The sequence below is a fragment of the Pseudophryne corroboree genome, chromosome 1 (assembly GCF_028390025.1).
Source record: "Pseudophryne corroboree isolate aPseCor3 chromosome 1, aPseCor3.hap2, whole genome shotgun sequence".
Classification (NCBI taxonomy): domain Eukaryota; kingdom Metazoa; phylum Chordata; class Amphibia; order Anura; family Myobatrachidae; genus Pseudophryne; species Pseudophryne corroboree.
Window position 1 is genome coordinate 407,311,213 of NC_086444.1, and position 22,670 is coordinate 407,333,882.

The 22,670-nt window shown below is 46.9% G+C and overlaps 1 protein-coding gene across 5 annotated transcripts in view; it reads right to left on the reverse strand.

The window, feature by feature from the left end:
• The window catches only part of DAO (D-amino acid oxidase), a 261,261-nt gene that overhangs the window by 40,098 nt on the left and 198,493 nt on the right, over positions 1 to 22,670 (reverse strand). For all 5 annotated transcript variants that reach the window (XM_063913265.1, XM_063913266.1, XM_063913264.1 and 2 more), the window contains 2 exons: positions 22,017 to 22,093; positions 8,192 to 8,257 (listed from right to left, as the gene is read on the reverse strand). In XM_063913265.1, the coding sequence (XP_063769335.1) occupies positions 8,192 to 8,257; positions 22,017 to 22,093 (143 nt within the window). The remainder of the gene's footprint in view (positions 1 to 8,191; positions 8,258 to 22,016; positions 22,094 to 22,670) is intronic.

The following is a 22,670-nucleotide window of genomic DNA, read 5'->3' on the forward strand; positions in this document are numbered from 1 at the left end:
ATCCGCCCTTCAAACGCGGCTGCCATGGGCCCAAGCAACCATAGTCTCGCAAGAGTGTGCTGACAGCACGGGCGAGACAACGGAGATAGGGTGCCAGGGGCTATTCCCTTTCCATTCCCCTTTCCCAGCATTACGTTCTGGTATTCAGGTCCTACCGTATAAGATCACCCCTGACCTGAGTATCAGAATCATAACAGGTAGAACCAACGTACTCAGGGCTTACTAATTCCATAACAAAGGACTTTTTTCCCCAACTGCTGTGCAAGGACCCAGCACTCCGGCTTGGGGAAAATGTCAATGTGAGAGAACACCACTTCTTCTCTTCAGTTATCTGGAAAAACACAGCATCCGGAAAAACAGCATCCCCAGTCAAACAGCACAATGTCTCCATGGATATAGATGAAAACCAACAGATTCCCGTGTCCTACAGTGAAGCTTACAAAGAGCCAATGCCTGCCATGTACCAGAGCCTTTATGATGACATTCAATTTGTTTTCCCTAAATGGGGTGAAACGTATCATAACGTGTCTATGGAACCATATACCATAACATCGGTAGACGGCAATCTGCACAACAAAAAATAGAAACATCTTGCACCTGCTGCCTTTGCTGCCTGCGGAACATCTTATAATGTAACAGGGTGGGAGGAGGGTGGGACTCTAGCTGCAGCCACCTCCACAGGGTGAGGCCTGGGTTGTTGCATGAATTTGTTTGCAACAAGCTGAGAGCTGCAGGAAGAGGGCAACAACAGATACCCTACTACTCCATTTTAGATGAAACGGCTATGTTGAGCGCACCTACTATATGACACTATACGGTGAACAGGGCATGTATTAAGAGTCAAAACTATTGTAATCTGCTACTTAGCAACAAACAGTATGAGAAAAAGCACTGCCAGATTAGTTTGCGGTGGTGTTCTGCGGGCAAGCCTATAGGGCGTAAATAAGAAATCGTGATGGGGCCAGTTGGCTAAGATATTGGGGGTAATTCAGAGTTGATCGTAGCAGCAAATTTGTTAGCAGTTGGGCAAAACCATGTGCACTGCAGGGGAGGCAGATATAACATGTGCAGAGAGAGTTAGATTTGGGTGGGGTGTGTTCAAATTTAAATCTAAATTGCAGTGTAAAAATCAAGCAGCCAGTATTTACTCTGCACAGAAACAATATAACCCACCCAAATCTAACTTTCTCTGCAAATGTTATATTTGCCACACCTGCAGTGCACATGGGGGGGGTCAGTCATTCAGAGTTGCTCGCACGCTGCAACTTTTTGCAGCCCGTGCAATCAACTTGACACCGCCTATAAATGAGTGGTTTTTTGCATAGCAAGGCTGCGATTGCTTGTGCAGCCCTGCTATGCAAAAACAGTTTTGTGCAAAACAAGACCAGGGTAAGACTTACTTACCCTGCGCGATGAATCCAGCGTTGAAGGTCCCGGAATTGACGTCAGACATCCGCCCTCCAAATGCCTGGACACGCCTGCGTTCGCCGTACCACTCCCAGAAAACGATCAGTTGACGCCCACGGAACGCATTCTTCCTGTCAATCTTCTTGCATTTGCCGCTGCGACCGCTTTCTTCGCTAGCGGCGTCGCCGGGCAATGACGAGCCTGCACAATGCGGCCGCAGCGCATGCACAGTTCTGACCCGATCGAACGGCTGCGACGAAGCCCAACTGCTAACAAATTTGCTGCTATGATTGACTCTGAATTACCCCCATTAACTGAGTTTTAAAAAACTAGATGGCAACCAACTTTTTGAGTGGTCCAACAATTTTTTTTCCACCATCGCAAACAATATGGAAAATGTTTCCTTTTTGACCCACTTTTCAACCCACCCTAATATACACTGCTCACTGAATAAAATAAGATGAAAAAAAATAAGAATTTACTTACCGATAATTCTATTTCTCGTAGTTTGTAGTGGATGCTGGGGACTCCGTCAGGACCATGGGGAATAGCGGCTCCGCAGGAGACAGGGCACAAAAATAAAGCTTTAGGATTAGGTGGTGTGTACTGGCTCCTCCCCCTATGACCCTCCTCCAAGCCTCAGTTAGGATACTGTGCCCGGACGAGCGTACACAATAAGGAAGGATATTGAATCCCGGGTAAGACTCATACCAGCCACACCAATCACACCGTATAACTTGTGATCTGAACCCAGTTAACAGTATGACAAACGTAGGAGCCTCTGAACAGACGGCTCACAACAATAACAACCCGAATTTGTTTGTAACAATAACTATGTACAAGTATTGCAGACAATCCGCACTTGGAATGGGCGCCCAGCATCCACTACGGACTACGAGAAATAGAATTATCGGTAAGTAAATTCTTATTTTCTCTAACGTCCTAAGTGGATGCTGGGGACTCCGTCAGGACCATGGGGATTATACCAAAGCTCCCAAACGGGCGGGAGAGTGCGGATGACTCTGCAGCACCGAATGAGAGAACTCAAGGTCCTCCTCAGCCAGGGTATCAAATTTGTAGAATTTTGCAAATGTGTTTGCCCCTGACCAAGTAGCAGCTCGGCAGAGTTGTAATGCCGAGACCCCCCGGGCAGCCGCCCAGGATGAGCCCACTTTCCTTGTGGAATGGGCCTTGACAGATTTAGGTTGTGGCAAGCCTGCCACAGAATGTGCAAGTTGAATTGTGCTACAAATCCAACGAGCAATCGTCTGCTTAGAAGCAGGAGCACCCATCTTGTTGGGTGCATACAATATAAACAGTGAGTCAGACTTTCTGACTCCCGCCGTTCTTGAAATATATATTTTCAATGCCCGGACCACGTCCAACAACTTGGAATCCTCCAAATCGTTAGTAGCCGCAGGCACCACAATAGGCTGGTTCAGGTGAAACGCTGACACCACCTTAGGCAGAAAATGAGGACGTGTCCGCAGTTCTGCCCTGTCCGTATGGAAAATCAGATATGGGCTCTTATATGATAAAGCCGCCAATTCTGATACTCTCCTGGCTGAAGCCAGGGCCAGTAGCATGGTTACTTTCCATGTAAGATACTTCAACTCCACCGATTTGAGCGGCTCAAACCAATGGGATTTGAGAAAATCCAAGACTACATTAAGATCCCACGGTGCCACTGGGGGCACAACCGGGGGCTGAATATGTAGTACTCCTTTTACAAAAGTCTGGACTTCAGGAACTGAAGCCAATTCTTTCTGGAAGAAAATCGACAGGGCCGAAATTTGAACCTTAATGGACCCCAATTTGAGGCCCATAGACAATCCTGTTTGCAGGAAATGTAGGAATCGACCCAGTTGAAATTCCTCCGTGGGGGCCTTCCTGGCCTCACACCACGCAACATATTTTCTCCAAATGCGGTGATAATGTTGTGCAGTCACCTCCTTCCTGGCTTTTACCAGTGTAGGAATGACCTCTTCCGGAATGCCTTTTTCCCTTAGAATTCGGCGTTCAACCGCCATGCCGTCAAACGCAGCCGCGGTAAGTCTTGGAATAGACACGGTCCCTGCTGAAGCAGGTCCGGTCTTAGAGGTAGAGGCCACGGATCCTCCGTGAGCATCTCTTGAAGTTCCGGGTACCAAGTTCTTCTTGGCCAATCCGGAGCCACTAGTATCGTTCTTACTCCCTTTTGCCGTATAATTCTCAGTATCTTTGGTATGAGAGGCAGAGGAGGGAACACATACACTGACTGGAACACCCACGGTGTTACCAGAGCGTCCACAGCTATTGCCTGAGGGTCTCTTGACCTGGCGCAATACCTGTCCAGTTTTTTGTTGAGGCGGGACGCCATCATATCCACCATTGGTTTTTCCCAACGGTTCACAATCATGTGGAAGACTTCTGGATGAAGTCCCCACTCTCCCGGTTGTAGATCGTGTCTGCTGAGGAAGTCTGCTTCCCAGTTGTCCACTCCCGGAATGAATACTGCTGACAGTGCTATCACATGATCTTCCGCCCAGCGAAGAATCCTTGCAGCTTCTGCCATTGCTGTCCTGCTTCTTGTGCCGCCCTGTCTGTTTACGTGGGCGACTGCCGTGATGTTGTCCGACTGGATCAACACCGGCTGACCCTGAAGCAGGGGTTTTGCCAGACTTAGAGCATTGTAAATCGCTCTTAGCTCCAGTATATTTATGTGAAGAGACATCTCCAGGCTTGACCATACTCCCTGGAAGTTTCTTCCCTGTGTGACCGCTCCCCAGCCTCTCAGACTGGCATCCGTGGTCACCAGGACCCAGTCCTGTATGCCGAATCTGCGGCCCTCTAACAGATGAGCACTCTGCAACCACCACAGAAGAGACACCCTTGTCCGTGGCGATAAGGTTATCCGCTGATGCATCTGCAGATGCGATCCGGACCATTTGTCCAGCAGATCCCACTGAAAAGTTTGTGCGTGGAATCTGCCGAATGGAATCGCTTCGTAAGAAGCCACCATCTTTCCCAGGACTCTTGTGCATTGATGCACAGACACTTTCCCTGGTTTTAGGAGGTTCCTGACAAGTTCGGATAACTCCCTGGCTTTCTCCTCCGGAAGAAACACCTTTTTCTGAACCGTGTCCAGAATCATTCCCAGGAACAGCAGATGTGTCGTCGGGGTCAACTGAGATTTTGGAAAATTCAGAATCCACCCGTGTTGTTGCAGCACTAGTTGGGTTAGTGCTACTCCGTCCTCCAGCTGTTCTCTGGACCTTGCCCTTATCAGGAGATCGTCCAAGTAAGGGATAATTAATACGCCTCTTCTTCGCAGAAGAATCATCATTTCGGCCATTACCTTGGTAAAGACCCGAGGTGCCGTGGACAATCCAAACGGCAGCGTCTGAAACTGATAATGACAGTTTTGCACCACGAACCTGAGGTACCCTTGATGTGAAGGGCAAATTGGGACATGTAGGTAAGCATCCTTTATGTCCAGGGACACCATAAAGTCCCCTTCTTCCAGATTCGCTATCACTGCTCTGAGTGACTCCATCTTGAACTTGAATTTTTGTATGTACAGGTTCAAAGATTTCAGATTTAGAATAGGTCTTACCGAGCCGTCCGGCTTCGGTACCACAAATAGCGTGGAGTAATACCCCTTTCCCTGTTGTAGGAGGGGTACCTTGACTATCACCTGCTGAGAAAACAGCTTGTGAATGGCTTCCAATACCGTCGCCCTGTCTGAGGGAGACGTTGGCAAAGCAGACTTTAGGAACCGGCGAGGGGGAGACTTCTCGAATTCCAACCTGTAACCCTGAGATACTACCTGCAGAATCCAGGGGTCCACCTGTGAGCAAGCCCACTGTGCGCTGAAATTCTTGAGTCGACCCCCCACCGCTCCTGAGTCCGCTTGTAAGGCCCCAGCGTCATGCTGAGGGCTTTGCAGAACCCTGGGAGGGCTTCTGTTCCTGGGCAGGGGCTGCTTGCTGCCCTCTCTTACCCCTTCCTCTGCCCCGAGGCAGATATGACTGTCCTTTTGTCCGCTTGTTCTTATAGGACCGAAAGGACTGCGGCTGAAAAGACGGTGTCTTTTTCTGTTGGGAGGGGGTCTGAGGTAAAAAGGTGGATTTTCCGGCAGTTGCCGTGGCCACCAGATCCGATAGACCGACGCCAAATAATTCCTCCCCTTTATACGGCAATACTTCCATATGTCGTTTGGAATCCGCATCACCTGACCACTGTCGCGTCCATAAACTCCTTCTGGCAGATATGGACATCGCATTTACTCTCGATGCCAGAGTGCAAATATCTCTCTGAGCATCTCGCATATAAAGGAAAGCATCCTTTAATTGCTCTATAGTCAATAAAATACTGTCCCTATCCAGGGTATCAATATTTTCAGTCAGGGAATCCAACCAGACGACCCCAGCACTGCACATCCAGGCTGAGGCGATGGCTGGTCGCAGTATAACACCAGTATGTGTGTATATACTTTTTAGGGTAGTTTCCATTCTCCTATCAGCTGGATCCCTGAGGGCGGCCGTATCAGGAGACGGTAACGCCACTTGTTTTGATAAGCGTGTGAGCGCCTTATCCACCCTAGGGGGTGTTTCCCAGCGCGCCCTAACCTCTGGCGGGAAAGGGTATAATGCTAATAACTTTTTTGAAATTAGCATTTTTCTATCTGGGTTAACCCACGCTTCATCACATACATCATTTAATTCCTCTGATTCAGGAAAAACTACAGGTAGTTTTTTCACCCCCCACATAATACCCCTTTTTGTGGTACTTGCAGTATCAGAGATATGCAAAGCCTCCTTCATTGCCGTGATTATATAACGTGTGGCCCTACTTGAAAATACGTTTGTTTCATCACCGTCGACACTAGATTCAGTGTCTGTGTCTGGGTCTGTGTCGACCGACTGAGGTAAAGGGCGCTTTACAGCCCCTGACGGTGTCTGAGACGCCTGGGCAGGTACTAACTGGTTTGCCGGCCGTCTCATGTCGTCAACTGATTTTTGTAATGTGCTGACATTATCACGTAATTCCATAAACAAAGCCATCCATTCCGGTGTCGACTCCCTGGGGGGTGACATCACCATTATCGGCAATTGCTCTGCCTCCACACCAACATCGTCCTCATACATGTCGACACACACGTACCGACACACAGCAGACACACAGGGAATGCTCTTATCGAAGACAGGACCCCACTAGCCCTTTGGGGAGACAGAGGGAGAGTTTGCCAGCACACACCCAAGCGCTATAATATATATGGGAACAACCTTATATAAGTGTTGTTCTTTATATCAGCTTAAATATATCAAAATATCGCCAAAAAAATGCCCCCCCTCTCTGTTTTACCCTGTTTCTGTAGTGCAGTGCAGGGGAGAGTCCTGGGAGCCTTCCTCACAGCGGAGCTGAGCAGGAAAATGGCGCTGTGTGCTGAGGAGAATAAGCTCCGCCCCCTATTTCGGCGGGCTTTTCTCCCGTAGTTTTAGATAACTGGCATGGGTTAAATACATACATATAGCCTCAATGGCTATATGTGATGTATTCTTTTGCCATAAAGGTATTAAATATTGCTGCCCAGGGCGCCCCCAGCAGCGCCCTGCACCCTCCGTGACCGCTTGGTGTGAAGTGTGTGACAACAATGGCGCACAGCTGCAGTGCTGTGCGCTACCTTCATGAAGACTGAAGAGCCTTCTGCCGCCTGTTTCCGGACCTTCAGTCTTCAGCATCTGTAAGGGGGGTCGGCGGCGCGGCTCCGGGACGAACCCCAGGGTGAGACCTGTGTTCCGACTCCCTCTGGAGCTAATGGTGTCCAGTAGCCTAAGAATCCAATCCATCCTGCACGCAGGTGAGTTGAAATTCTCTCCCCTAAGTCCCTCGATGCAGTGAGCCTGTTGCCAGCAGGACTCACTGAAAATAAAAAACCTAAAAACTTTTTCTAAGCAGCTCTTTAGGAGAGCCACCTAGATTGCACCCTGCTCGGACGGGCACAAAAACCTAACTGAGGCTTGGAGGAGGGTCATAGGGGGAGGAGCCAGTACACACCACCTAATCCTAAAGCTTTATTTTTGTGCCCTGTCTCCTGCGGAGCCGCTATTCCCCATGGTCCTGACGGAGTCCCCAGCATCCACTTAGGACGTTAGAGAAATAAAGGTGTCTTGCTTTAATACTGTATACAGATTTACTATGCATTGTGATCAGTAACTGCGTCTAAATACACAGTAGCACTTACACTGGCGCCATTTTCAGATGGAACTTAGGTGCATCCATAGGACTGGTGCAAGGTTCAATGCTGTGACTGGTGGTGTTTCTTAATGCACAGTATTTGGATAGTAGGTTGACATGGAGTAGGTCAACAGTCCTTTGACATGGCCTACACAGGCAAAATGTCGACACATTGAAATGGTCTACACAGGGCAGATCGACACATGAAAAAGGTTGACATTTTTTACATTTTTTTCATACTTTACCATCCACGTGGACTACGATTGGGAATTGTAACTTGGCGAGCAAAGCAAGCCATGCAAGAGGACGCTGTGCACTAAAAAAAACACACCCAAAAAGTTTAAAAATGTCATGTCGACCTTTTCATGTGTCGACCCATTTTGTGTTGACCATTTTAATGTGTCAACCTTTTTCCTGTGTCAACCATGTCAATGTTGACCAATAGTGGTCGACCTAATTCCCCTTTGCTTGGCTTCTATGGCGGTCACCAGGCCACAATTAAATCTTACACTCACTTTCATAGAACGTGATATCACAGCAGACAGGTTTATAGGTGGGAACTCACTTTTTAGTCAGCCAAGGTAAGTAATTCTTCCCCTCAATCATCAGCGCGGTGTTAAACCAGCCATAGCTGCAATAACAATACAATGTTATATATACAGTTACTCATCTTTATTGAAATACTCATTACATTTTCTTAAGGTGTAATCTAGAAGCCCAGACACATACCTTCAATGTCCTACTTCACCAGGTACTCAACTGTCTGCTCCTGCTGTTGACACTTATTTTCTAACTGCATTAACCTGGATTAAATTAGGTGAGGCAAAATATTGATTTCTTGTTACTGATTAGAAAATAAGTGGGGGTACAGGGAGTGCATCGTCATGAACCTGGTAAAAAAAGTTCATGTTAGAGATATAGGGTCTATTCAATTACTGTCAGATTTTTTAAAAAGTCGGAAAAACTTTCCGACTTTCTTAGGTAGAAATTTGGATTCAACCTATTCACTTATAGTGCCATTTTTCTGACTTATTTAAGAGTTCAGACTTGTTGGAAAACAGGTGGATCGGCGAAATAACTGCGGATCCATGTGTTTTATCAGATTTGCTGGCGATTCCGAAAGTTTTTTGGCCCGTTTTCGACAATGTCAATCTGACTTTAAAAAAAGTTGGATCGGCATTGTCGAAAACGGGCAAAAACCTGTCGGAATTGCCCGCAAATTGAATACTGAACTGTCGGATCTTCTTCGTCAGAGAAGATCCGACAGGCATTGTATAGACCCCATAGATGCTATGTTGTGCACATTTTGCAGCAGCATGTAATGTTGCTGTGAGTGATACTACGCTGAAAGCTATTTTATTCAATCTGCAATTCAAAAATTATAATTATCTCGCCTAAATCTTTGAAACAAGATTATTAAAACAATGGACAGCAATAGTGACACAGTAGTTTACATTGCTGCCTTCCAATTCCAACCAATGTACTACATGCCTCCCAACTGATCCACTTTCAGAGGGACAGTTCTGGCGTGAGGGCTCTTTTCTCTGTCCTGACTAGGTCTGCATTGTTTATTGGGATGTAATATTAGGAGGTATGTCTCCATTCACTGCTGCTCTGCATTTCACAGCAGAGACTGGTGGGTGGGGTGCACCACAATGGCAGTGAACGGTTGGCTGGAGAGGAATGGTCAGACAGGGTCAGGACACCAGGATCTGGGCATGCCCCACTGTGATGCGACCATGCCCCCATCATGTTTCAACCATGCCCAGTGTCCTGATTCACGAATATGAAATGTTGGGAGGTCCGGTACTGTGTGTAGTTTGTATAGTACAGCATGATATAAAAGTATAGACATATACAAATACAGGCTAATGAAAAGAAGCCCTCAAACTACCACAAAACAAAGGAAAAGATGTGTGTGAACTTGGATGAATGGACAATACAAGAACATATTGCTAGATACTAGGGCAGATTCAAGGAGCCGGAACATCTTCTGGCATCACTGCATGTAACGTCACAGAAGGCCAAATCTGCTTGCAGGTGGCCCTTAATGAGTGTGGCAAAGATTATAAGCTTATTAAACATCCTTAATGATTAAATAGTCTTTGCAAAGTGCTATATAATATTCAGATAAATACAACTTGAGTCTTCTATATTCAAAATGTTTGTGACCAGAAGTATTTTGGATTTCGGATTTTGGAATATTTGCATACCATAATGAGATAGCTTGTGGATGGGACTCACGTTTTAATACAAAACGCATTTGTTTCATATACATATTACAGACATAATGGGGAATCCAATTACCCGCGGTCAATGGCCGTGGGTAACTGTATCGCCGGGGAATATCCTATTAACCGCAATACGGTGGGCTCCTTCCCCCAATGCCAGCATTTATCGCGGATTATGCTTCGGGTGCCTCATAATCCGCCATAAGTGTTTGCTGGAGCCACCATAACACATGGGATTGGGGACTTATCTCCGATCCCATGTGTTTTCATGAAATCACGGGTCGGTTTTTGGCTCATGTAAAAGGCCTGTAAAAGGATACCGCGATAATGACCATCAGTCATTAATCGCCATATCTGCCCATTTTCCCCCCTCCAAAAATGAATCAGCTCTATTTGGATACCCCCAATAGCCTGAAGATAATTTAAGACAATATTTGTAATAATTTGTGCATGAAACAGAGTTTGTGTACACTGAACCATCAGAAAGCAAAGGTGTCACTAGCTTAGTCACGCTAAAAAACGTTTGGATTTTGGAATATTTTGCTTATTGGATTTTCGGAAATGGGAGACTCAACCTGTACAGGTTATTATTACCATTATTCATAATAATAGTAATTGGTCATATCAAGGGTGAACTTAGTTACTGTAATATTGCAGTTACTACAATTTTCCACTAGATGGCTCCTGATCTTTAATATTGGAATTAGTCCTGAGAAAAAAGGCTGCAATGCAAAACAATTTTGTTCACCACCTTTAAATGGCAGTGGGGGGACTATGAATGGTCTTCTTGCTTGCATCCACACTGTTTTTAAGATGTGGTTGCGAGAGAAAATAAGAATTTACTTACCGATAATTCTATTTCTCATAGTCCGTAGTGGATGCTGGGAACTCCGTAAGGACCATGGGGAATAGCGGCTCCGCAGGAGACTGGGCACAAAAAGTAAAAGCTTTAGACTAGCTGGTGTGCACTGGCTCCTCCCCCTATGACCCTCCTCCAAGCCTCAGTTAAGATACTGTGCCCGGACGAGCGTACATAATAAGGAAGGATCTTGAATCCCGGGTAAGACTCATACCAGCCACACCAATCACACCGTACAACTCGTGATCTGAACCCAGTTAACAGTATGATAACCGTAGGAGCCTCTGAAAAGATGGCTTCCAACAATAAACAACCCGATTTGTTTGTAACAATAACTATATACAAGTATTGCAGACAATCCGCACTTGGGATGGGCGCCCAGCATCCACTACGGACTATGAGAAATAGAATTATCGGTAAGTAAATTCTTATTTTCTCTGACGTCCTAGTGGATGCTGGGAACTCCGTAAGGACCATGGGGATTATACCAAAGCTCCCAAACGGGCGGGAGAGTGCGGATGACTCTGCAGCACCGAATGAGAGAACTCCAGGTCCTCCTCAGCCAGGGTATCAAATTTGTAGAATTTAGCAAACGTGTTTGCCCCTGACCAAGTAGCTGCTCGGCAAAGTTGTAAAGCCGAGACCCCTCGGGCAGCCGCCCAAGATGAGCCCACCTTCCTTGTGGAATGGGCTTTTACAGATTTAGGCTGTGGCAGGCCTGCCACAGCATGTGCAAGTTGAATTGTACTACAAATCCAACGAGCAATCGTCTGCTTAGAAGCAGGAGCACCCAGCTTGTTGGGTGCATACAGTATAAACAGCGAGTCAGATTTTCTGACTCCAGCCGTCCTGGAAACATATATTTTCAGGGCCCTGACTACGTCCAGCAACTTGGAGTCCTCCAAGTCCCTAGTAGCCACAGGTACCACAATAGGTTGATTCATGTGAAACGCTGAAACCACCTTAGGGAGAAATTGAGGACGAGTCCTCAATTCCGCCCTATCCGAATGAAATATCAGGTAAGGGCTTTTATAGGATAAAGCCGCCAATTCTGATACGCGCCTGGCTGAAGCCAGGGCCAACAGCATTACCACTTTCCATGTGAGATATTTCAAATCCACTGTGGCAAGTGGTTCAAACCAATGTGATTTTAGGAACCCTAAAACTACATTGAGATCCCAAGGTGCCACTGGAGGCACAAAAGGAGGCTGTATATGCAGTACCCCTTTGACAAACGTCTGAACTTCAGGCACTGAAGCCAGTTCTTTCTGGAAGAAGATCGACAGGGCCGAAATTTGAACCTTAATGGATCCTAATTTTAGGCCCATAGACAATCCTGCTTGCAGGAAATGTAGGAAACGACCCAGTTGAAATTCCTCCGTAGGGGCCTTCTTGGCCTCACACCACGCAACATATTTTCGCCAAATGCGATGATAATGTTTTGCAGTTACATCCTTCCTGGCCTTGATCAGGGTAGGGATGACTTCATCTGGAATGCCTTTTTCCTTCAGGATCCGGCGTTCAACCGCAATGCCGTCAAACGCAGCCGCGGTAAGTCTTGGAACAGACAACCCTGCTGGAGCAGGTCCTTCCTTAGAGGTAGAGGCCACGGGTCCTCCGTGAGCATCTCTTGCAGTTCCGGGTACCAAGTTCTTCTTGGCCAATCCGGAGCCACGAGTATCGTTCTTACTCCTCTCCTTCTTATGATTCTCAGTACTTTTGGTATGAGAGGAAGAGGAGGGAACACATATACCGACTGGAACACCCACGGAGTTACCAGAGCGTCCACCGCTATTGCCTGAGGGTCCCTTGACCTGGCGCAATATCTGTCCAGTTTCTTGTTGAGACGGGACGCCATCATGTCCACCTTTGGTTTTTCCCAACGGTTTACAATCACTTGGAAGACTTCTGGATGAAGTCCCCACTCCCCCGGGTGGAGGTCGTGTCTGCTGAGGAAGTCTGCTTCCCAGTTGTCCACTCCCGGAATGAACACTGCTGACAGTGCTATCACATGATTTTCCGCCCAGCGGAGAATCCTTGCAGCTTCTGCCATTGCCCTCCTGCTTCTTGTGCCGCCCTGTCTGTTTACGTGGGCGACAGCCCTGATGTTGTCCGACTGGATCAATACCGGTTGACCCTGAAGCAGAGGCCTTGCTTGACTTAGGGCATTGTAAATGGCCCTTAGCTCTAGGATATTTATGTGAAGAGACGTTTCCATGCTTGACCACAAGCCCTGGAAATTTCTTCCCTGTGTGACTGCTCCCCAGCCTCTCAGGCTGGCATCCGTGGTTACCAGCATCCAATCCTGAATGCCGAATCTGCGGCCCTCTAGAAGATGAGCCTTCTGTAACCACCACAGGAGAGATACCCTTGTCCTTGGAGATAGGGTTATCCGCTGATGCATCTGAAGATGCGATCCGGACCATTTGTCCAGCAGATCCCACTGAAAAGTTCTTGCATGGAATCTTCCGAATGGAATCGCTTCGTAAGAAGCCACCATTTTTCCCAGGACTCTCGTGCACTGATGCACTGACACTTGTCCTGGTTTTAGGAGGTTCCTGACTAGCACGGATAACTCCCTGGCCTTCTCCTCCGGGAGAAACACCTTTTTCTGGACTGTGTCCAGAATCATCCCTAGGAACAGTAGACGTGTTGTTGGAATCAGCTGTGATTTTGGGATATTTAGAATCCACCCGTGCTGACGTAGCACTACCTGAGATAGTGCTACTCCGACCTCTAACTGTTCCCTGGACCTTGCCCTTATCAGGAGATCGTCCAAGTAAGGGATAATTAATACGCCTTTTCTTCGAAGAAGAATCATCATTTCGGCCATTACCTTGGTAAAGACCCGTGGTGCCGTGGACAATCCAAACGGCAGCGTCTGAAACTGATAATGACAGTTTTGTATCACAAACCTGAGGTACCCTTGGTGAGAAGGGTAGATTGGGACATGGAGATAAGCATCCTTGATGTCTAGAGATACCATATAGTCCCCTTCTTCCAGGTTCGCTATCACTGCTCTGAGTGACTCCATCTTGAATTTGAACCTTTTTATGTAAGTGTTCAAAGATTTTAGATTTAAGATTGGTCTCACCGAGCCGTCCGGCTTCGGTACCACAAACAGCGTGGAATAATACCCCTTTCCCTGTTGTAGGAGGGGTACCTTGATTATCACCTGCTGGGAATACAGCTTGTGAATAGCTTCCAATACTGCCTCCCTGTCGGAGGGAGACGTTGGTAGAGCAGACTTCAGGAACCGGCGAGGGGGAGACGTCTCGAATTCCAATTTGTACCCCTGTGATACTACCTGCAGGATCCAGGGGTCCACTTGCGAGTGAGCCCACTGCGCGCTGAAATTCTTGAGACGGCCCCCCACCGTGCCCGAGTCTGCTTGCAGAGCCCCAGCGTCATGCTGAGGACTTGGCAGAAGCGGGGGAGGGCTTCTGCTCCTGGGAAGAGGCTGCATGGTGCAGTCTTTTTCCCCTTCCTCTGCCCGGGGGCAGGAACGAGCGGCCTTTTTCCCTCTTGCCCTTATAGGGACGAAAGGACTGGGTTTGAAAAGACGGTGTCTTTTTCTGCTGAGAGGTGACCTGGGGTAAAAAGGTGGATTTTCCAGCCGTTGCTGTGGCCACCAGGTCCGATAGACCGACCCCAAATAACTCCTCCCCTTTATACGGCAATACTTCCATATGTCGTTTGGAATCCGCATCACCTGACCACTGTCGCGTCCATAACGTTCTTCTGGCAGAAATGGACATCGCACTTACTCTAGATGCCAGGGTGCAAATATCCCTCTGTGCATCTCGCATATATAGTAATGCATCCTTTAAATGCTCTATAGTTAATAATATACTGTCCCTATCCAGGGTATCAATATTTTCAGTCAGGGAATCCGACCAAGCCACTCCAGCGCTGCACATCCAGGCTGAGGCGATCGCTGGTCGCAGTATAACACCGGTATGTGTGTATATACCTTTTAAGATATTTTCCAGCCTTCTATCAGCTGGTTCCTTGAGAGCGGCCGTATCAGGAGACGGTAACGCCACTTGTTTTGATAAGCGTGTGAGCGCCCTAGGGGGTGTTTCCCAAAGTGCCCTAACCTCTGGCGGGAAAGGGTATAGTGCCAATAATTTATTAGAAATCAGCAGTTTTTTATCGGGGGAAACCCACGCTTTATCACACACCTCATTTAATTCATCTGACTCAGGAAAAACCACTGGTAGTTTTTTCACACCCCACATAATACCCTTTTTTGTGGTACTTGTAGTGTCAGAAATGTTCAATGCCTCCTTCATTGCCGTGATCATGTAACGTGTGGCCCTACTGGACATTACGTTTGTCTCGTCACCGTCGACACTGGATTCAGTATCCGTGTCAGGGTCTGTGTCGACCATCTGAGGTAACGGGCGTTTTAGCGCCCCTGACGGTGTCTGAGACGCCTGAACAGGCACTAATTGATTTGTCGACTGTCTCATGTCGTCAACAGTTTTTTGCAAAGTGCTGACATTGTCACGTAATTCTTTAATTACTACCATCCAGTCAGGTGTCGACTCCCTAGGGGGTGACATCACTAACACAGGCAATTGCTCTGCTTCCACATCATTTTCCTCCTCATACATGTCGACACAATCGTACCGACACCCAGCACACACACAGGGAATGCTCTGATAGAGGACAGGACCCCACCAGCCCTTTGGGGAGACAGAGGGAGAGTTTGCCAGCACACACCAGAGCGCTATATATATACAGGGATAACCTTATATAAGTGTTACTCCCTGTTATAGCTGCTGTATTTATATATTAGCTGCCAATAGTGCCCCCCTCTCTGTTTTACCCTGTTTCTGTAGTGCAGGACTGCAGGGGAGAGTCAGGGAGCCGTCCTTCCAGCGGAGCTGTGAAAGAAAATGGCGCTTGTGTGCTGAGGAGAAAGGCTCCGCCCCCTTCACGGCGGCCTTTTCTCCCGCTTTTTTCAGGAAACTGGCAGGGGATAAATGCATCCATATAGCCCAGGAGCTATATGTGATGCATTTTTTTTAGCCATATAAGGTTTTTATATCGTTTTTATTGCGTCTCAGGGCGCTCCCCCCCAGCGCCCTGCACCCTCAGTGACCGGAGTGTGAAGTGTGCTGAGAGCAATGGCGCACAGCTGCAGTGCTGTGCGCTACCTTATTTGAAGACAGGAACGTCTTCTGCCGCCGCTTTCTCCGGACCTCTTCGCTCTTCTGGCTCTGTAAGGGGGCCGGCGGCGCGGCTCCGGGACCCATCCAGGCTGAACCTGTGATCGTCCCTCTGGAGCTAATGTCCAGTAGCCAAGAAGCCCAATCCACTCTGCAGTCAGGTGAGTTCGCTTCCTCTCCCCTTAGTCCCACGATGCAGTGAGCCTGTTGCCAGCAGGACTCACTGAAAATAAAAAACCTATTTAAACTTTTACTTCTAAGCAGCTCAGGAGAGCCACCTAGCTTGCACCCTTCTCGTTCGGGCACACAAATCTAACTGAGGCTTGGAGGAGGGTCATAGGGAGAGGAGCCAGTGCACACCAGCTAGTCTAAAGCTTTTACTTTTTGTGCCCAGTCTCCTGCGGAGCCGCTATTCCCCATGGTCCTTACGGAGTTCCCAGCATCCACTAGGACGTCAGAGAAATAGAGGAGCTTTGAAAAAGGCTCCACAGCGCAGTCTCCTTAGGAAAATCTTCAGTTTGTTTATTTAAATAAGAAGTTAGAAGTTGAGGTGGGAGACCAGGGGGTTAATTTTCCAAATAAATCACAAACTGCAAGAAGCTCATGACCAGCAATGCTTCTTTATGCATGAAGTATGTCTACTCGCCCGGCTAGCACATTTCAGGGTGCACACCCATTTTCCAGTACTTGGAACTACCCCTAAAAATGTTTTTGTATATTCTTGTAGCTGGAGGGCAGAATAAATGGGTGTGGTGTGCAAGGTCGACAGTAACTAGGTTGACAGTAACTAGGTCGACCCCTATTAGTCGACATTAAGTAGGTCGACAGGGTCTGTAGGTCAACAGGTTCTAGGTCGACAGGTCAAAAGGTCGACATGAGTTTTTTATGGGGTTTTTGGTGTCATTTTCTCTGTACAGTGACCAGGAACCCCAATTAGTGCACCGTGTCGCATGGCTCGCGAGCTTCGGGCAAGTTGCCTCGCTCTACTATCGCTGCGCTCGGCACAGCTTACTATTCCCAATCGTAGTCCGCGTGGATCGTTAAGTATGAAAAAGGTAAAAAAAATTAAAAAAGAAAATGGTGAAAAACTCATGATGACCTTTTGACCTGTCGACCTACTGACCCTGTCGACCTAGTTACTGTCAACCAATAGTGGTCGACCTAGAGACCGGATCCCAGAATAAATATATCACATGAAATTCAAATCTACATCCACTTTAGGATCATCCCCTTCATTAGCGACATTATTCAATGGGCTTTCCTCTAAAGGTGCAAATCAGAGGCCAAGGTTCTACCTAAAAATACAGGCAACATTGTATTCCCTATACCCTTACTGATCAACGGATATCACAATGTATCCTATAAATCCCCCAAAATCAATTATTCAGAAAATGCTTCAGTGGAATGGCAGCTTCTGGGGACCTGTGCTGAGACTAATACCCCTTCAGACCGCACAATATACCGGATTGACGTGGATCGCTGTGTGGTCTGAAAGGGTCACTCCCGAATTCCCAGGTCGCCTGACCCGGTAATTCAACCCGGGAATAAAGAAGGGTTATTCCCAGGTCAGGTGCAGTGTGAACGGGTTACCCGGGTCGATGCAACCAGGTACCTGATCACAGCATAGGGAGAGGTGGCACGGAAATGATCTAATCTCCCAGCACTGCCTCCGCACCCACCCTTGATGCTGCCGTGGTCCCCGCCCCGATGGCAACCCGACCTGGCATATTGCCGGGTCGGGAAGCCAGTACTTAGGGTCCAATGCCAGGTCACACCCGGGAAGGACTCGTTTCCAATTCCCCGATGCAATCTGAAAGCGGTATTATACGCTCACCAATATATCCCCTCATCACAGGTATAACTGCAGTCATTAGGTGTAATGATTACTAGGAGAGCCTTTATAGCAGCTTACCAGCACTGGGTCAGCTACTTATTGTGTGGGTCCTAGCTAATCTCAGTATAGTGCTAGTAAACAGCTATAGGGGCTGATTCAGAGTCACACAAATCTCTCTTCATGGACACAAATGGCGATTTTATTTCAGACAGATCTCTTGCTCCTAGCATGTGGCTGGTGCAAATCCAGATACTAAAGATGGAGGTTGCAGATGGTGGCGATAAATCAATGGGCGGCCCAAGTTTTCACCTGCACATGCACAAAACCCAGCAATGGTTGATCACATGAGCATAAGGTAGTAAAGTAGGGGGGGCAACATGCGGCCCGTGGGCCGGATGCGGCCCGCGGACCGATCCAGCCTGGCCCGCTGTGCCCCACCAGAGTGCAATGACAAGCGGCCCGACAGGCCGCTTGTCATTGCACTGCTCTCACACGCCGCGCCGCTGAGGAAATTCCGGTCATGTCACAGAGTCAGCTGACCGGCATTTCCTCTGTTATCATGCGCTGGGCGGCACGGGGGGCGGGCACTGCAGAGAGCAGGAGCGGCGGCTGAGAAGCGGCGGCCAGTGAGGAGAAGCGGCGGGCAGCGAGCGGGAGAAGCCACATCAGCAGTGACTTCGGACGGCAGCAGGAGCGCGGATCATCGGACAGCGGGGATCGTCTGCCACTGTGACAAACAGGTAAATCCCCTGTCCAGCCAGCCCCTGGATCAGTGCTTAAGCTGCCATATAGGTTTAGGGATGGGGAGAGAGGGGAGATAAAAACTGCAATATGGGTTTAGGGGAGGGGGGGAAAGGGGGGTAGGGACTGTCTGCCTTAATGTGTAAAAAGGGGGACGCTGTCTGCCGTAATGTGTAAAAACGGGGGCGCTGTCTGACGCAATGTGTAAAAAGAGCACACTGTCTGCCGTAATGTGGAAAAAGGGGGACGCTGTCTGCCGTAATGTGTAAAAAGGGGGACGCTGTCTGTCGAAATGTGTAAAAAGGGCACGCTGTCTGCCGTAATGTGTAAAAAGGGCGCGCTTTCTGGCATAATGTGTAAAAAGGCGTGCGCTGTCTGCCGTAATGTGTAAAAAGGGCACGCTGTCTGCCGTAATGTGTAAAAAGGGGGACGCTGTCTGCCTTAATGTGTAAAAAAGAGGACGCTGTCTGCCGTAATGTGTAAAAAAGGGGGACGCTGTCTGCCGTAATGTGTAAAAAAAGGGACGTGGTCTGCCGTAATGTGTAAAAAGGGCACGCTGTCTGCCTTAATGTGTAGAAAAGGGGACACTGTCTGCCGTAATGTGTAAAAAGGGGACGCTGTCTGTCGTAATGTGTAAAAAAGGGGACGCTGTCTGCCGTCATGTGTAAAAAAGGGCACGCTTTCTGCCGTCATGTGTAAAAAAGGGCACGCTTTCTGCCGTTATGTGTAAAAAGGGGACGCTGTCTGCCTTAATGTGTAAAAACGGGACGCTGTCTGCCGTAATGTGTAAAAAGGGGACGCTGTCTGCCGTAATGTGTAAAAAGGGGGGGCGCTGTCTGCCGTAATGTGTAAAAAGGGGACTCTTTTTGAGTATTTTGTGTGTGGCCCTCGAATATTCGCTGGAAGTGTTAAGCGGCCCCCCAGCTGAAATAATTGCCCACCCCTGTAGTAAAGTCTGGCTACTGCAGCTGTCCACAACTACAGCTACATCTGGATCAGCCCCATAGTGTCAGTCAGTCACAGACACTCCTATAATCAATATGAGACACTGCAGATGACTGGTTGTACTCTCATGAATATCTGTACAATACCCACGTTATGGCTGTCTTTTGTACGTAGGTGACAAGTGCCCTTGGAGGATTACTATACTGGCTATGCTTATGAATAATTTGTGTGATATTGAAGATTTTTTGAGACTGTGGGGTAGATGTATTATTTGGCACTATGGGGTTTAGTGGTATGAGCACACGTTATTTGCTGCTGATTCCACTTGTCCCCCATGTACTATTCTGGTGATGTGTGTGAAATGATGAGGGTGGTATGTGCCCCTGTTATTATAGGCGCTCCTATCTGCAAAATAGGACGCCAATGTGCAAGCAGATGTATTAACGGTAACTGCAGTTATCAATTTCGACAGCTACAGCTGTAGTTGCCGCACATAACTGTCTCTGGCTGTTGGTTCTGTCAGCCGGGGATAAGCAGACAAAACAATAAAGTTTTGGGGGGGTTTTATTAAGAGGAAGGTACCAATAGGTAAAAAATGATTGGCTCCTGCACAATGCCAGCATGGAGAGCCGATAGTGGGAGAGCGTTGATCACTAGACAGGTGATTTAACACTCTCCCACTTCATACAATCAATCTTACATGTCGCCAATATCAGTACCCGCTTCACCACGATAATGAGGTGAAGCAGGTACACATATATAACAATCAGCATAATAATACATCTACCCCTGTACAGTATGTGAAGCATGAACGTTTTTGGACAGGTACTCATTAAAGGGGTCTACATGAAACATTGAAGGGCTCTTTTAGCTTTGCTCCATCTATCAAGGGGGGTCATTCCGAGTTGTTCGCTCGGTAAATTTCATCGCATCGCAGCGATTTTCCGCTTAGTGCGCATGCGCAATGTTCGCACTGCGACTGCGCCAAGTAAATTTGCTATGAAGTTAGGTATTTTACTCACGGCTTTTTCTTCGTTCAGGCGATCGTAATGTGATTGACAGGAAGTGGGTGTTTCTGGGCGGAAATAGGACGTTTTATGGGCGTGTGGGAAAAAACGCTACCGTTTCTGGGAAAAACGCGGGAGTGGCTGGAGAAACGGAGGAGTGGCTGGGCGAACGCTGGGTGTGTTTGTGACGTCAAACCAGGAACGACAAGCTCTGAACTGATCGCAGATGCCGAGTAAGTCTGGAGCTACTCAGAAACTGCACAGAGATGTCTTTTCGCAATATTGCGAATCTTTCGTTCGCAATTTTACTATGCTAAGATTCACTCCCAGTAGGCGTAGGCTTAGCGTGTGCAAAGCTGCTAAAAACGGCTTGCGAGCGAACAACTCGGAATGACCCCCAAGGTTTTGGCACCGGCGTTAGCAGAGAGGTAACAGCAATGGCAAGAAGATTCTGTGCGTAGGAGAGCTTATTTAACAAGCAATTCTGTGGCAATCCTTCTACTTCTATGGTCATTAAACTGCAGAAAATCAATTACATTAAATAATACAGGTTGAGGATCCCTTATCCAAAATGCTTGGGAACAGAAATATTTTGGATATCGGATTTTTCCGTATTTTAGAATAATTGCATACCATAATGAGATATCATGGTGATGGGACCCAGGTCTAAGCACAGAATGCATTTATGTTTCATATACACCTTATACACACAGCCTGAAGGTCATTTTAGCCAATATTTTTTAAATAACTTTGTGCATTAAACAAAGTGTCTACATTCACACAATTCATTTATGTTTCACATACACCTTATATACACAGCCTGAAGGTCATTTAATAAAATATTTATAATAACTTTGTGTATTAAACAGAGTTTGTTTACATAGTGCCATCAGAAAACAAAGGTTTCACTATCTCACTCTCACTCAAAAAATTCCGTATTTTGGAATATTTGGATATTGGATACTCAACCTGTACTTCATTATTTCAATAAAGCATTTTTTCACTTGCCAAATCTTTTTACCCATAATTCTCTACAATATGCGTGATTTTCTTCTTCTCACATGTAATATTGGTTTGTAACTATATCATTCTGTGAGGACACTGCCCACAGTGCTTTAGATTGAATAAACACCAAGTACATTCCAATTCCAGACAGTGCGTTTTTTTTGAGGCCACTCAGTGTAACCGAAAGCCCAAGCATTTACAGGGACTAATGTAAATGATTCAATATTCTCTGTAACCTGCCACATAATGTGGTGGCGCTATATAAATGCACAATAATGAAAACTACTAATAATACAACAAAAAGTGGAGCATTAAGTACACAGATAATCCCCTGCTACACGGTGATAAATATTGTCATGCTTCTATCCCCTTAAATACACGTGACACGGGTTAGATAATTAGATAAGTGATGTACCTAATACCTGCAGCTTATAAAACAAAATAATCACCAAATGTGGTTAAATGTTCATGTGCCCACTAATCTGGCAAATATCAACTTGTTCAAAAGAGGATAGTACCGCAAGAGACCGGTACAGGTCATGAGAGAAGAATCCGGCAGATAAATGGGGGTTTTCTATGTGGCTTACACACCTATATCCAGGAAATAATTCTAACTCTCTTGGTGTCAGGTTGCGAAATCCAAGGACATCATCCTTCCATGAGGGATCCTGGAAAACAGGAATCACAATTACAATAAGCAACCTGAGCGTAAATAAATGGTGTTACTGGTATATTAGTTAATGAAATCATCAGATGTTTCTAATGCAACCGGCAATTATATGGAGATATCAGGAGGAGGCCATTGCTACCCTGGGCACATTTTATATGGAAAAGCACATTTTTGTACTTAAACTAATGTGATGAAAATATCAATTTGTACAAATGTCAACTGAAATAAAGACCACCTCCTAGTTTCCTTGCTCTTGTGACTTATTTAGAATAAACATTTGGCTCAAATGAACATAATCCTGAGGAGAAATGAAAGGAATGAACCAACAAAGGTAAAAGTCTAAAGTGATTGGCCATGCGTAACTTTGTAGGGACATTGTAACATTAGTTGATTTTTGTATTCCTGAGATAGTTTCCAGAAGCCGTAAGTAGCTAGTGTCCAGAAAATGGTGCTGGCTGAGCTAAATTTGGTTTTATAGATGCTGATCACACACAATGTGCTAACACACATATATACAGACTATTAGAAATTTACACAGGCCACTTCAAATGCACATCTTGGTTTTAAGTAATCCG